Below are 14,462 nucleotides of genomic sequence, written 5' to 3' on the forward strand. Positions count from 1 at the left end.
GGAAATGTGTTGCTCTCTCTCGCGCGCGCTCTCCACAAACGCTTTTCCGGCATTTCTCATAAACTAAATAAAATTTAAAGAATTCTTTTTTTTTTCAATTTAATTTAATTCACAAAGCTTCCCTGTTTTTAAATGCTAGTCCATATAGTTCTAAGGAGCGTCTAAAGTGGCATTAAAAAAAATAAAAACTTAATACGAAGAAAGGAATCCACCGAAATGGGGGGATTCTCTCAGAGAGCAACCGGAGTAGCAGTACCGTTGAGTTTGTCCCAAATCCAATCGATATACTCCGCCACCTTCACGTACACACCGGGTTTATTGGCATAGCCACAGTGCTGACCCCACGAGATGATTCCGTACAACTTGTGGATTCCTAGAAAGGATTACAATTTTAGCAAATCATCTCACGAAACTGAGAAGTTGAAATTTTATGTGAAAATGGAGCAAAGAAATATTTTTAAAATCTAATATGAATTATTTTCTTTGAAATTTCTTGCCTTTTCAGGTCTTCAAAAAATTTATTTCTTAAAAAAAAACCTCAAAAGAGATATTTTAAAAAAATCACACAACGCCGATGATTTTTGATTAAAAATATTTTCTAAAAGATTTTTAAAAATTGAACTTTTAATTTAAACCCAAATTAAATATCTAATACGCTCACAAGGCTAAAATTATTTTTAAGCTAAGAAATCAAGGAAGATATTCTTTAGAAAAAATCATTAAAAAATACACAAACCACGCCCCTATTTTATTAATTTAGTTACTCAGCTTTTCTTACGGAATTTTTTTTATATTTCTTCTCCAGAGAGTAAAATAGCGTTGTAATTAAATGAAACAAAAAAAAAACAAAAAAAAAACCTTATACAAAAATTAAAATTAATTAAAAATCATTACGAATAAAAGTGAATAGACTCCTTCCTTTTCGGATTGTCTTCAGAAAAGGAATTTTTGAATTTTTCTCTCATTGTCAGATTAACGTGGATGAAGCTTAAAGAAGCTTTAAAGCTAACGAGGAAGTGATAATATATTTTTATCACCTTACGTGGATTTACAATTCTAAACTTCTTGATAAATAAAATTTAATCTAAAGGAGCCTATTCATTTTTAATCATTATTTTTTTTTTAAATTCAATTAATTTTTTTTTATAAAATACAATTTTTTAGTTTTTTTTTTAATTATAGCAAATGTTGACAATTTCTGCAGTTCTGGCAAATTCTTTTTTAACATTGATGTTTTTTTTTTACCCTTTTGCGTTTTTAGGGTCATACGCTAACCCAAACATGAAACATTTTATTTTTTCAATTATTTATGAATTTAATTGTTTTTTTCAAGTTATCAATGCTTCAAATTCACGCAAAAGGGGCCAAAGAAGACGTTCTGACTGAGAAAAGTCCTCAAAAAATTCACAGAATAAAAATTGCGATGAAAGAGCGCATGTTTCAATGTTTTTATGTTTCACGTTGCACGCGAAAGGGTTAATGCTTCCCGTTTCCTTTTTTTAGGTTTGACTTTAATTGCAACAATTGACGTTTATATTCTAACGTTTTACATTTAAATTTTTTTTGTCATTTCATATTTTATTTTAATGTTTATTGATTGTTTTCTAACGTTCAGTGTTGCTTCTTTGACGTTTCACATTTCTTTTCTAATAATTGACGTTTACTCTAATATTTAACGTTTTTTTTCTAACGCTTGAAGTTTTTTTCTAACGTTTGAAGTTAATTCCAGTGCCTGTTGCATCTTTTCTCATTTTTGTCATTTCTAACGTTTGGCATTTTTTGTTGTTGTAATGTTTGAAAGTTTTTTTGAATCTTCATTTAATATAAATTTTAACCCAGAAATAATTTCTTTTGACATCTAAAGAAAATACTTTAATCTGTATGAGTTTTAAGTGTGTTTAGACCCCGAAAAACCTCCCTTGGCTACACCATTGTAAACAAGATATAAATACATATCCCAAAAAGGAAAACAAAACGAAAACTAAGCTTTCTTGAGCTTTTTTTCAACATTTTTGATCACCAAAAAATTGTCTAACTTTTTCTTCTCTATGAAACAAAAATGAATAGACTCCTTTTGAGGTATTTGAAGATTTTCAAAAATGTAGAAATAAAGAAAAAAAACTCACCTTCACTTTGGCACACAAGTCCACCACCAGAATCACCCATACATGAATCAACTCCTTCATCGAGACTCCCAGCACAGAACATCCCACCCGTGATGACATTCCCGTAGACATGGGGCTCCCGGCAGGTGTCGTCTGAGAGAATCGGCACTGTGCCTGCTCTGAGCTCCAGGGAAGCAGCTGAAACATCTTGGGCAATTACATAAATTAGCCAACTTATGCGTACTTATTCACACGGAGGCATTACTCACTTGACTTGCCGGACTGGATTGATCCCCAGCCGGAGATGGTGCACGTCATCCCTGGGAAGTAGTAGGTGTTCCGTGTGGGCAGACAAATGGGCTGAATGTAGTCTGTGTAGGGAACGGGCTTCTTCAGTACAATGATGGCAATGTCGTTGTTCATGTGATGCCCACTGCGGAAGTCCTCGTGGATATAGAGATTCTCAATGAATGCCTCCACCTCTGTGGGTTCCACCACTTCTGCGTGATGATCACCGAGGCGAATGAAGTAGGCACCCTTGGGGAAGCCCACAAGACAGTGGGCAGCTGTTAGGAGATGCTGCTCAGAGATGAGAACTGCTCCACACCAATGGGAAGATTTCCCCTGACCACGAACACGGATGGCTGCCTGCCAGGGATGGAATCCCGGCTGAGCATGTGTGCCGTTGATCACTTTGTACCCAACATTCCTGCCCCATTCATTCTCCCTGGGCGTTACCTTAACCTGACCACATTCAGCTGGAGGGAATTGAACTTTGATACTCCCCTCAGGGATGGTCACAGAAATCCTCGAGTCAAGCTGGGAAGAGAACTGTTGGGTATTGAGATGCCTTCCGCTGTACTGCGTTGGTTGTCCGTGTGAACATCGGATCCCCACGTCTTCCGTGTGGGCGCAATTATGCTCTCCCCAATGCCAGTGGGAGCAGTCTTCAATGGAAGTCTCATTGCCCACACAATCCACCTGATCCAGCCAGATAATCCCACTGCCCGGACCAAAGGTATTCTTCAGCACCTGTGCTGGCCCGTGGAAGCCAAGAGATCGACAAACAACAGCCGCTTCTTCGGCATTGAAATCATCATCGCAAATTGTGCCCCAAATCTCACGATACTTAATCTCCACACGTCCCTCTTGATTGCTCTGCCCACCCACAAGACGCACCTCCACAGCTGCAGCACAGTGCTTCTGATCCTCATCCGAATGATCCGTACAGTCCGGCACGTTGTCACACAGGAAGCTCATTGGGATGCATTCCTGCGATGTGTCACACAGCCAGTAGTCCAGGGGGCACGTCATCACGGGAACTTTGCACACAACTCCCACGACTTCCTCAGCATTGCAATCGTGGACGCCCCAACCGCTGAAATCACATTCCCGGAGCGACTTCTCACTACCACGACAGTCTAGTTCGTCCACCAGGAAGATTGCACTGTCATCCCCACGAAGCATACTCTGATGCGGCGGATAGTAGGAATTCCCACGAACTTCTGCAGCTCCCAGGGGGAATCCCAGTTCCCGGCAGATTACATCTGCATCCCGCATGTCGAATTTGTCATCACAAACGTAGCCCCATTGCCCGAAAACTTTCACCTCCAAACGTCCCTCGTGGGCTGCTCCCTGATCGCTGGAGAGTCTCATTTCGAAGCTGGAATTAAGTTAATTTAATAACAAATTCTCTTGAGATTTACAAGCATCGTTTTCTTTACTAACCCAATGTGATCACAATCAGACTCATCCTTCCAGTTCCCACAGTCATTCTTCCCATCGCAAATTGCATCCTGCGGCACACAGAAGTCGTTGGAGCAATTGAACTGTCCCACACAGAGAGCTGCTCCCACCTGGCTGGTCATCGATGGTGGCAGAGGAACAAATCCCGGAGTGGAAGGTTGTCGATCAAATCTCACGTCAAATGAGGGATTTGGCGTTGAGAGTGTCTCTGTGATGGGAGTTGTGCTCTCAGGTTCCCTGCCGCGATGTCTATGGTTCGGCCGATGATGGCTGTGGTGATGTCCGTGATGATGGCCATGGTGGTGACTATGATGATGCCCATGGAAGCGCCCATGATGACCACCATGACTGTGTTGCTGCCCAGGAAGGGGAACGTCCGGATGTGCACGATGCCATTCGAGGCTATGACCAGGTGGCACGTAACTTCCGTCCGGTAAACGGTCGTGATTGTGCTGACCAGGAAGGGGAACATTTGGATGCGCCCTGTGCCACTCAAGACTGTGCCCTGGAGGCATAACTGTCCCATCCGGAAGTTCTCCTGACTCTGTTGGCCCTTGGGGATGTGGCACCCACGCTCCTCCCTGATTCAATCCCTCCTGCTCCCCAACCATAGGTGGTAAGGTTGTTGTGAGCATTCCCGTGAGATTCGTTAAATCAACTTGAGAGCTATGGGATCCTCGCATGTAGGGCCTCAAGAGAGCCTGAAGAGCCTCACTGACGGGAATTTGAGTTTGCTGGGCTTGAGATGTCGGAGCTGCATTTTGCTGATTGTAGAACTTCCGATTGTAGCTGGGGAAGAAAGTTGTGGCCTCTTCTGCTTTTTCCGTTGACGTATCTTGCCATGGAAGCTGCCACTGATTGACTACCCTCTGCTCTGAATCTGACCATTTTGTATTTTCACGACCCTGATTCTGAGTTGGTGGAGGAATAAGGCCGATCACGAAGGTTCTGCTGGAATCTTGATCATTATCACCTCCTCTACTATGGCTGGATTGAGGGTATTGGCGTCCATCTTGTCGGCCATCTTGACGGCCATCTTGAGTTGGATATGGTGGAGGTTGAAGAGTATCTGAAGGAGTCCCAGATTGAGGATTTTGAGTTCCTGGACGTACGTAGATGGGGTACTGTCGTGAACTTTGCTGTCCTGGTTTCTCAGATTCCATCGGAGGTTGAAGATCCAGCGAAGGAATCTCAACAGCTTGAGGATTGTAGGAACTACTGACACCTCCTTGCCGATTGTAAACCGGTAATGTTCCACTGGAACTGCCTTGAGGTGAAGGTCTGAATCCTGGTTGATTGCCAGGGTTCTGACCTTGTCCAAATATAGGCTCCTGCTGTTGTCCTTCATCATCATCTTGACCACGGCCGTATGTTGGGTTTTGACCACGTCCATACGTAGGGTTTTGACCACGTCCATACGTAGGGTTTTGACCACGTCCGTATTCAGGATTTTGACCACGTCCGTATTCAGGATTTTGACCACGTCCATACTCAGGACTTTGACCACGTCCATACTCAGGATTTTGACCCCGTCCGTAACCAGGATCTTGTCCACGTCCATAGCCAGGATCTTGTCCACGTCCGTAACCAGGATCTTGTCCACGTCCGTATCCTGGTTGATTCTCCTGAGTTTGAGGATTATTTCCACCAAAAGTCCTCGATCCTTTAGTCCGATCATAAGGATTCCCTTTCGGTGGCTCCAGTTCCATCGACGGAACTAAAACAGACTGTGGATTCTCCGTTGTGCCTCTCCTAGACTGACTGGCATACTGTGGTCTACTGTAGGTTCCTCGAGAATAACTTCCAGCTCCTGAGAGATCATCATCAGGATCAGTTCTCATATCAATCTTTCCTTCTCCGTAATCTGGCTGCCTATTTCCAGATTGATTATCCGGGGATGATTTTGAGCCACAGTCGACTTTGTGTGGCCAGTCGCAGATGCTAAAGATGGGATTGAAGACAGTTCCTGGTCCACAATCTTGAATGTAGGTAACACCATTGGCGCAATTGAGGAACTTTGTGCAATCGTAGGGATGCTCAGTCAATCCTGACGATCCTGGAGCGCATTTAGGCTCACCTTGAGGGTTGTCACCGAATCTTCCCTGGATTGACGAAGGATCTTCCCGTGGTGGAAACTGAAGCCTACTTGAGGGTCTCTGCCGGGATGGGAATTCCTGCTGATGTGGTGCTGTGTCAAAGGTAACGCAAGTTACTTTGGATGGATTATCGCATGCACTTGTTTCAGGATTGAAGAGTGTCCCCGGTGGACAGCTCTGAATGTACCCACGACCCTTCCAGCAATTTAGGAACTGCCGACAATCCATCACATAGGGAAACTGTCCAGTTGCATAAGCTGGGCATTCTGTTCCATAACTCACTCCAACTTCATTCTCCTTGTCGTCGCCCTGGAAACGCGACTGTAGCGTAGATGGAGCAGCCTGCATGGGACGCTGCAGTTGGAATTGGGCTAGAGGCTCCCTTCGATCGTCCTCTGATTGAGCAGGTTGAGAAACAGGCACCTGTTGCGATCCAGGCCTAGCTATTCTCATCACATGTGAACTATCGCTACGACCAAAATTTCTTCCTGATCGTTGCATCGACACCTGACTGTACTGATCGTGGATCGTTACTGCTGGCACAGTAGTCGGGGCTTCCTGAAGACGCTCAAAGGGTGGTCTCCTGTTGAGCGGTTCACGCACAATTGGGCGATTTTTAACACCTCCATCAGCTGGATCGTAGATCTGCAGTTAAAAATAAATTCAACGATCATACAACGCCTGTAAAAAACGTGAAGATCAATCCGAAGTGCGTACGCATATAGGTCAAGAATTAATTGCTACTTAATTTTATTTCCTCTCATTCGTCTCGATTACAAAATTGCACAAAATATTTTTATTTGCAAAGTCTCCGATCTTGCGCGATCGCTAAAAAAACGTTCAACTGATAACACGATCAACATCCAATGGCCTCCTTGGCTGTGATCTTCCAGTGATTCTCAAATGCGCAGATCTCACTTAATTTTCTTTCTCAACATTTTATCATTTTTTGAATTTTTGGAATAAAGGAAAAATATTTATTTTTCAAACGCACCGCTTGGGATATAGCTACGATCTCCACGAGGATCACCAACAGTGTCCATGGACACTTCATCCTTGTACACAAAAGTAAAATTCCTCACAAAAATAAAACTTTTCACTTCACTCAATAAAAAACTTGTAGATCCTTTTGTATTGCTTTGCGATCGAATGTGAACTGATCGCGACTGAAAACTTCTCCGCTCATTTGAAGCGATCTCCACGAAATTGGTTACTTCGGTGCAGGATGATCCCCAAATGCCCGCTTGAGTGTTTTTTCTCCATTTTCAGCATCAGAAATGGAGCAAAATTAAGTAATGTTGGAGGCTACAGAAGCACCCTACATGGACAAATGATAGTCGCTCTGTGTAAACAAAGATTAATATTATCAGTGGAGATCAAGAGTTCAAATGGCGGCAAAAAGTGCAAAGAAGCTTCCACGAATTGTTTCTCTTTAAACGACAATGAATTTGCTTACTGCGCATTGAGAAGTTTGTAAAGATTTGCTAAAAAATGTCTCTAAATTGATCTTTTTGTTGATCTTTTGTTCGATCTCATAAATCATGATTCAATGATCAAGTCATTGAACCTTGAGAGTCCTTAAAATTGATCTTTTCGATTTTGTTTTCTTATTTAGAATCGTGAAAAGTATTTTTAAAAAATATGTAATCTCATCAAAACTTACAGAAGAAACATTAGCGTTAATGTTTCACAGATTCAACAGGAGTCAAAATGACGTCATTATTTGCGTTTTGATCAAATATTTGTTGATTTTTCTCAGCTAAGCAGTGGAAAATAAGTCTATTTTGATCTTCTGGTAAGATGACGAATATTCTCACCTCGATTACCCCTTCGAATGACGTAATGATTCGAAATATCGATGAATGAAGTCCTCAATCTCTCATCAGTTCTTCAAGATCATTTCAAACACAATTCAAAGAATAAAAACAAATCCTAAATTTTCTATTTGTTTTTAATTCTTCTTGGAATTTCTTTCCAACCTTTCGATCAACTTTTACAAACTTTTTACAAATTACTTTTTTTTTTCCTAATGTAGACAAACAAATTGCGATGCGTAATGAAGAGATTCAGCTTCTCTTCGGCAACCAGGAGGAAATTTTCTGGCAGCGCTGAGCAACGCCATCCGCTAGATGTTTGTACGGATGTTCCAGTTGACTTGGGGTGTTGGGAATCCCCACGATGCGTCTGAATTTGGGTGACATCATCGTGAGATTTTGAATGAGCCCAAAGGCGCTCGATGAGACCCAGTAGAGGCTTAAGCACTGGAAATTGAGATTAATCAATGAAAATTATTAGTTTTCCCGCTTTTCAATGGGACGAGGAATGTATGAGATATGACTCACAGATGGGACAACGCTGGCAATTGGGATCATGATGATGCTGAAGATGCGAAAGAAATTCGTGGCGAAATTGTGAAGACGCCCTCCTTGCTTAACGCGTGAAAGCGACTGCACCTCCACAATGGCCAAGTTAAGGAGCCCAAGAGTAACAGGAAGGATCAAAGAGGCGTCTGGGATGGTGAGATTGGGGATCCACAGAAATCCCCCAAGAGACAGTTGAGCAAAAACAATTTGGGCTTGAATTGAAGAAGGATTCGGGAGCATGTAGACGAGATTACGAATAGCCATTGACTGGAAGATCCAGAGAGGAATTTGACCCCAGAGGACGATCATTGTCTTGGCCGGATGGCAGTTTTCTCTAACAATTAGCTTTGTCCATTGCTTCTTCAGCTGAATGAAAACCAAATTATTGAATTTTTCTTTATTTCTCTTCTGGAAAGAAAGTTCATTGAGTCTCACCGAGTGGGCATACATGATCTTTGCCTCCTTCTCCGTCCAGTTGAGCTGCTTCATGGCAATTGCAGTCTCACGCTTCAGTTCTTTAGCAATTTCTGGCATCTCCATGGAGATCAACTCGATCCTGGCCATAATTTTGTTCTGATAGATTGTCAATGGAACCGTCACGACGGTTCTCAAGAGACAAGTCGACAGGATTATGGTGCCCCACCAGGGTAGCCCCGTTGTGTCGTGAATCTTAATGAGAGCCTCTTGAAAGTAACCCACTGGCACGCTCTTTGACAGAGACATCCACAAATTTGAGATTGACTCTGTGTATGACAAATGCCTGGCTTGAATTTGAACGGGTGCCCCATACTTCCTGTCCAGCTGGAAGTTATTCAGCAAAGGAACTAAATGCCTTCCGGATCTCCCGGAAAACTTTGCAATATTCCCCACACAATACATTTCTTCTCACTTTGTTCACACTAAAATATATAGTTTAGTTTATCTAAATGCTTTGGATCACACGTGCACACGTTTTCTTTCCCCGGAAATCCATAAGCCCCCAGGGAGTAAAATCCGGGAACTTTTTCAAAGAAACTTTCAATAAACAAAAAAAAACTTTTTGGGTATTTTCTTAGGTATAAAAATGGAATTTTGAGATGCTAAAGGATAACAAGGTTGTTATTGGATTGATATCAATATTGATCAGCTGATAATTTCCTGGCATACTGGCCAAGACACGCAAGAATCCCAATTGTTCCCAGAACAATCCCAACAACCAATGCCAGGGCATCGCCGAAATGCATTCCTTCGGCACTCACGGACACCACATTCTGCACCATGAGGCACAAAAGGATCCCAAGGATTTTTCCAAGCATTTTACCGCACTTCCTGCTACAAAATTCACTGATATTTATCAATTTTCACAATCTCTGTGAACGGAGGAAAATTCCCTTGAGACACTTTGAGGTTATGGAGAAGTGAAACAGCTGGCGGGTGAAACATTTTAATGAAACATGTTTCACTTGTAAAATATTTTTACCGCCAAAAAAGTTTTTTTTTTATTTCATAACGTTTTTCTGCTAATTTTTAGGGCTTTTTGATGTCTTTATCTGTTGTAAAGGTTGTAAAACAAATAAAACAGAAAATGCAATCAAAATATATTATTAATCCAGTAAAACCTGGCAGTAAAAATTTGTTAGTTGAAACTTAGAAAAACCCAAAAGTGACTAAAATGGCGTCTGTTAAAAGGACGCTCAGTCAGTATAAAGCAACGCAGAGAAATAATTGTTTTTTTTAGACTTCAGCATCACCTCTAAATATCATTTGCGCAGTATGAGTCGTCGTCATGGAGCGATAAGTATTTGACTTAGCTTCACAACTAAACAAATAAACAATAAAATGGTATTCCCAAGAGCCCACATGCAGGTATGAATGAAATTTTTCCGTCAATAACTCTTGGAGTATGTGAGCTCACAGTTTTCACGTGAGCTGATTTAGTTAAAGAAAGTTTGACGAAGCTGTTACAAGTGCCTGCGCTCAAGCTTCTTCAAACTAACTATTCCAAACTTTATAGAAACAATGACAAAAGGTCTTTGACGAAAACAATAAGTAAATAAAAACATAATGAAAAAGACGTTTATTTTACTTAAAAGTTAGCAGCAACGTATGTAGCATAGGCACGAATCCCCGTAAGGATTTCTCCGGTAATCTGAACAATCTGATCAGCAGGCAGATCAAAACCACGTGGACCACCACCAGTAAGTTCAACTGTGTAAGAAAGTTGGATGTCATGTTCAGCAGCTGCAAAGTCATCACTAGCTCCAGCAGCTGGGTACAGGAGAATGGCGGAGTTTCCAGCTGTGTACTGACGTCCATGTGCTTGGAAGATTGCATTTGCCACAATTGTAGCAACAAGATCGAGTTCTTCGTTGTTGTCATGGAGAACACGGTCATATCCCCATGGGTAGAGCAACCAATCTCCATAGGAGTGGAAGCTAAGGTACAGTCTGATGCCTGCAGCATCCCTTGCGAGTTCATTCACAACAGCCTGAACTTCAAGCTCAGAGAAAGGTTGACGACCGAGGAAGATATCAGAGCATGGCTGTGGACATTAGGAGGTTAGTTTTCAAAACTTTTTTTTTAGGTAAAGACGGTTGACTTACGTTTGTACTGATTCCTGTTCCATATCCCCAACGGTAGCCGTAGTTCCTGTTGCCATCGACTCCTCTGCATGAACTGCCCTGATTGACGGAACGAGTCTTCCTCCACATACGATCCTATATGATAAATAAATTTTAGCAAAGGCTCTAGGTTGGTTAGGAAAGTTTCACTTACGCTATCGTGCGTGTACTGATATCCATCAGGATTTACGCTTGGAATAATGATCCAGTCACAGGCAAACAGGTCAGTGTTTTCAGCAGAGTGCTCAACAAGCTCATGGATAAGATTCAAAGCAGACATCGGGGCAATCCATTCACGAGCATGAATACCGGCATCAATGAAGATCTTAGGCTTGGTGCCATCGAAGCCTGTATTGGAAATTCTGACTACAAGAATCTCGCGACCTTCATAGCTGTTGCCGGCTACTTCAACTGTGATCAAGTTGGGATATTCAGTTCCCAATTGGCGGAGGTATTCGTTAATTTCAGCTGGCTGCCAGTAGTAGGAGAAATCTGCTGTGGCTCTGGGTGAAATGGAGCGTGCCAACATAGCACGAGCACGTCTCTGCATCTGAACCATCCTTTCCTCTTGGAAAACACTGAAAAAAATCACGAGTCCGTAAAAACTGTTGTTAGCAGCAAAGAGGCGTCTGTTTGTCTTACGTTTCAACATTTGGAATGGTAAGTTCATAGGACATCTCATTGTCTCGCAGGAATGCAGGGAAGTCTTCGGTAAGAGCTGGAGGAACCATTACACGCATTGGACGACCAAGTGAGTTCAAATTATCCCAGAAGTCAATTCCCTTCTCCTGCCATTCGAACAGCGTATCCAGTTTCTGAGCATCATTCACCTTGACGGTCAAAACTTGGTAGCTAGATGAAAAGTAGGTATGATAACTCCGGCAAAAACGTATCGAACGAATTTTCTTAACTCACCCATCGTAAGATTTATGAGCAGCGGTGGCCAATGCAAAAGCCGCCGCAAGGAATAAAACTGAACAACGCATGATTGAAACTGGAGCAACACTAAACACCTCACTGAGTTTCGTCTCGGTGAAATCCAGCTATTTATACGGTATGCTACTACAGATAGCGACAAGTACCTTATCAGGTGTGGTTCTATGCTGCCCAATGAGTGATTGGCCATTCAGATGCATTCCAACCAATTGAAAATCAAACAAAGCGATCTCTTAGAAGAATTACGCCGGTGCTCCATCATTGAGGTATTCATTTGATATCTGATAATAAAGATTACCTTTCACTCTCTTGATATATTTTGCCACTATGTCTTCCAGAAAAGCTTCCAAATTGTTGAGTAATCCCACCCTTTTGAATGGCTCAAGTACCTACGATGCAAGTTATCGCATCCGTTCATTGAAGAGGAATTGTGAGCATTGGCACGCTTAATATTTTATTTGTAAATTGCCCAGGAATGCACGTGCTTCATAGAGTAAATAATCCTACTATAAGTTTTGACGCTTATAACAGATCGCTTAAGCTGATCCAAAGAAGTCATTGTTATTCAGATGAGAGTTCTTGAGAAGACTAAATACCTACTCAACGAAGGTCAGACTTTTCCAGATAAAGAAATTTTAAACCAGAAAATCCTTTAAGTCTAAAGTTAAAACGCAAAAGGTAGCCTTATGTCAAAAACCGTTTATTGCTTTAGTAGTTCTGAGCAATGTACCGTGCATAGGCACGCATTCCAGTGAACATTTCCCCAGAGACGGGAATAATTTGATCAGGTGGCAAATCGAAGCCTGTTGAACCGCCGCCAGTAAGCTCAACCGTGTAAGAGAGGTCAATATTGTGCTCAGCAGCTGCGTAATCGTCACTAGCTCCAGCAGCTGGATACAGGAGAATGGCGGAGTTTCCAACAGTGTACCTTCTTCCGTGAGTGTAGTAAATCTCATCAGCAACTAAGTGTCCAAGATCGTAGAGCTGATCACGATTGTCGTGGTAGATACGATCATATCCCCATGGGAAGAGCAGCCAATCGCCGAAGGAATGGAAGCTCAGGTACAGCTTAACGCCTGCAGCTTCCTTTGTCAGCTCATTGGAAACAGCCTGAACTTCGACTTCAGAATGAGGTTCCGGTCCAAGGTAGATGTCTGAGCAGGGCTAAAATAGAGAAGGGAGAAAGATTCTATAGAAGCACTATCAGAACAAACCAGTTGCAATGCTCCTTTACATTGGTACTGATTCCTGCATATCCCCAGTTGAAGCGGTAGTTCCTGTTGCCGTCTACGCCCATGCATGTACTTCCTGGATTCACAGAGCGAGTCTTTCTCCACATACGGTTCTGTGAGAGAAGCAAATTAACAAATATGGCTTCTTTCTTCTAAAGATCAGAAATCGCTGAAAACTTACAGAATCATGAGAGAACTGGTAGCCATCGGGATTAGCCAAGGGGATAATGATCCAGTCACAATCCAAAAGGTCAGCATTTTCATTTGAATGCACAACAAGTTCATGGATGAGGTACATAGCAGCCATTGGTGCAATCCACTCACGTGCATGGATTGTAGCATCAATGAAGATTTTCGGTTTGGATCCATCAAAGCCAGAGTTTGAAATTCTAATGACCAAAATCTCACGACCTTCGTAGCTGGTTCCTGCTTGATCCAATGTAACCAAGTTGGGGTAGTCAGCAGCCAGAGCACGAAGGTAGGAGTGAATTTCTTCGGTTTGCCAGTAGTAGGAGAAATCAGTTGTAGACCTCGATGTACCACGATTCATCAGAGCACGTGCTCGCCGCTGCATCTGAACCCTTCTTTCTTCTTGGAAAACACTTGAAAATATAGAGAAATTTTACTTACAAAACAGTTCAGAATGAAACAGTCTTGAGGAAATCTTTACGTTTCTACGTTGGGAATGGTGAGTTCGTAGGAAATCTCATTTTCCCTGAGGAAAGCTGGAAACTCATCCAAGAGCGAAGGTGGGATCATTACCCTCACAGGACGTCCCAAGGCATTCATGTTATCCCAGAAGTCAATTCCATGATCCTGCCACTGGAACAGCAAGTCTAACTTAGTGGCATCATCCACCTTGATGGTTACAACTTGGTATCTGTAAGATTGGATGCACAATTTATTTTTTACACGCACAAATATTTATATTTTTTGGAAGATTGAGGAATCCGTTAAGCAATGCCTACCCATCGTAGGACACCTGAGTAGCAGCTGAAAGCGCAAAAAGCGCAGCGAGCACAATAAAATTCCGCATGACTTACACCAAAAACCCGTCTGAGTTTTTGGCAATGAAATTTGCTCTATTTATACCAGGCGATCCTTTGCAGATTGATAAGACGGTCCCAATCAGTTGTTGTTGTACTGTCCAATGACTGATTGGGCAAACAGATGCACTCACGAACAGGAATATTGGCAAAATCACACGGCATGATCTTCATTATTTTAGCAAATTTCCAAACACTCCATCATTGAATGAACATTCCAAATGAATGGCTACTGATAAATGGACAGCAATTGCTTTCCATCACTTTCTACACATTGCTGAATAACGAAACTTTAACAACGACCGTTATCAGGAAATTTTTGATCTTTGAAAAAAATT

General features: G+C 42.1%; 6 protein-coding genes across 8 annotated transcripts in view; all 6 read right to left on the minus strand.

Moving 5' to 3' along the window:
- LOC129792365 (transient receptor potential cation channel subfamily A member 1) overlaps positions 1-14,462 on the minus strand; it is a 1,125,827-nt gene that overhangs the window by 478,928 nt on the left and 632,437 nt on the right. The window lies entirely within an intron of this gene.
- Positions 1-14,462, minus strand: part of LOC129792430 (PIH1 domain-containing protein 2) — a 927,269-nt gene that overhangs the window by 478,928 nt on the left and 433,879 nt on the right. The gene's annotated exons all lie outside the window — the stretch shown is intronic.
- Positions 86-7,130, minus strand: LOC129792360 (uncharacterized). 2 transcript variants are annotated; one of them, XM_055831324.1, is made up of 5 exons: positions 6,942-7,130; positions 3,834-6,592; positions 2,375-3,768; positions 2,127-2,303; positions 86-373 (listed from the first exon to the last, which is right to left on the minus strand). In XM_055831324.1, exons 1-5 carry the CDS (start codon positions 6,999-7,001, stop codon positions 231-233), a joined length of 4,533 nt encoding a protein of 1,510 aa, XP_055687299.1. In that variant the 5' UTR covers positions 7,002-7,130; the 3' UTR covers positions 86-230. The 2 variants fall into 2 exon arrangements, with proteins under 2 accessions (XP_055687299.1, XP_055687298.1); XM_055831323.1 differs by having other exon boundaries at positions 2,127-2,312.
- Positions 7,868-9,712, minus strand: LOC129792436 (cytochrome c oxidase assembly protein COX18, mitochondrial). 2 transcript variants are annotated; one of them, XM_055831500.1, is made up of 4 exons: positions 9,611-9,712; positions 8,746-9,310; positions 8,290-8,676; positions 7,868-8,208 (listed from the first exon to the last, which is right to left on the minus strand). In XM_055831500.1, the coding sequence occupies exons 2-4, from the start codon at positions 9,187-9,189 to the stop codon at positions 8,014-8,016; spliced, it is 1,026 nt and encodes a 341-aa protein (XP_055687475.1). In that variant the 5' UTR covers positions 9,190-9,310; positions 9,611-9,712; the 3' UTR covers positions 7,868-8,013. The 2 variants fall into 2 exon arrangements, with proteins under 2 accessions (XP_055687475.1, XP_055687474.1); XM_055831499.1 differs by having other exon boundaries at positions 7,881-8,208; positions 8,746-9,324; positions 9,611-9,703.
- Positions 10,352-11,952, minus strand: LOC129792425 (carboxypeptidase B-like). Its single transcript, XM_055831487.1, has 5 exons — positions 11,826-11,952; positions 11,553-11,762; positions 11,065-11,488; positions 10,893-11,006; positions 10,352-10,831 (listed from the first exon to the last, which is right to left on the minus strand). The coding sequence occupies exons 1-5, from the start codon at positions 11,894-11,896 to the stop codon at positions 10,376-10,378; spliced, it is 1,275 nt and encodes a 424-aa protein (XP_055687462.1). The 5' UTR covers positions 11,897-11,952; the 3' UTR covers positions 10,352-10,375.
- Positions 12,526-14,401, minus strand: LOC129792426 (carboxypeptidase B-like). The gene is made up of 5 exons (XM_055831488.1): positions 14,047-14,401; positions 13,749-13,958; positions 13,260-13,680; positions 13,081-13,191; positions 12,526-13,010 (listed from the first exon to the last, which is right to left on the minus strand). Exons 1-5 carry the CDS (start codon positions 14,112-14,114, stop codon positions 12,555-12,557), a joined length of 1,266 nt encoding a protein of 421 aa, XP_055687463.1. The 5' UTR covers positions 14,115-14,401; the 3' UTR covers positions 12,526-12,554.

This window comes from Lutzomyia longipalpis, chromosome 3, assembly GCF_024334085.1.
Source record: "Lutzomyia longipalpis isolate SR_M1_2022 chromosome 3, ASM2433408v1".
Lineage (NCBI taxonomy): Eukaryota > Metazoa > Arthropoda > Insecta > Diptera > Psychodidae > Lutzomyia > Lutzomyia longipalpis.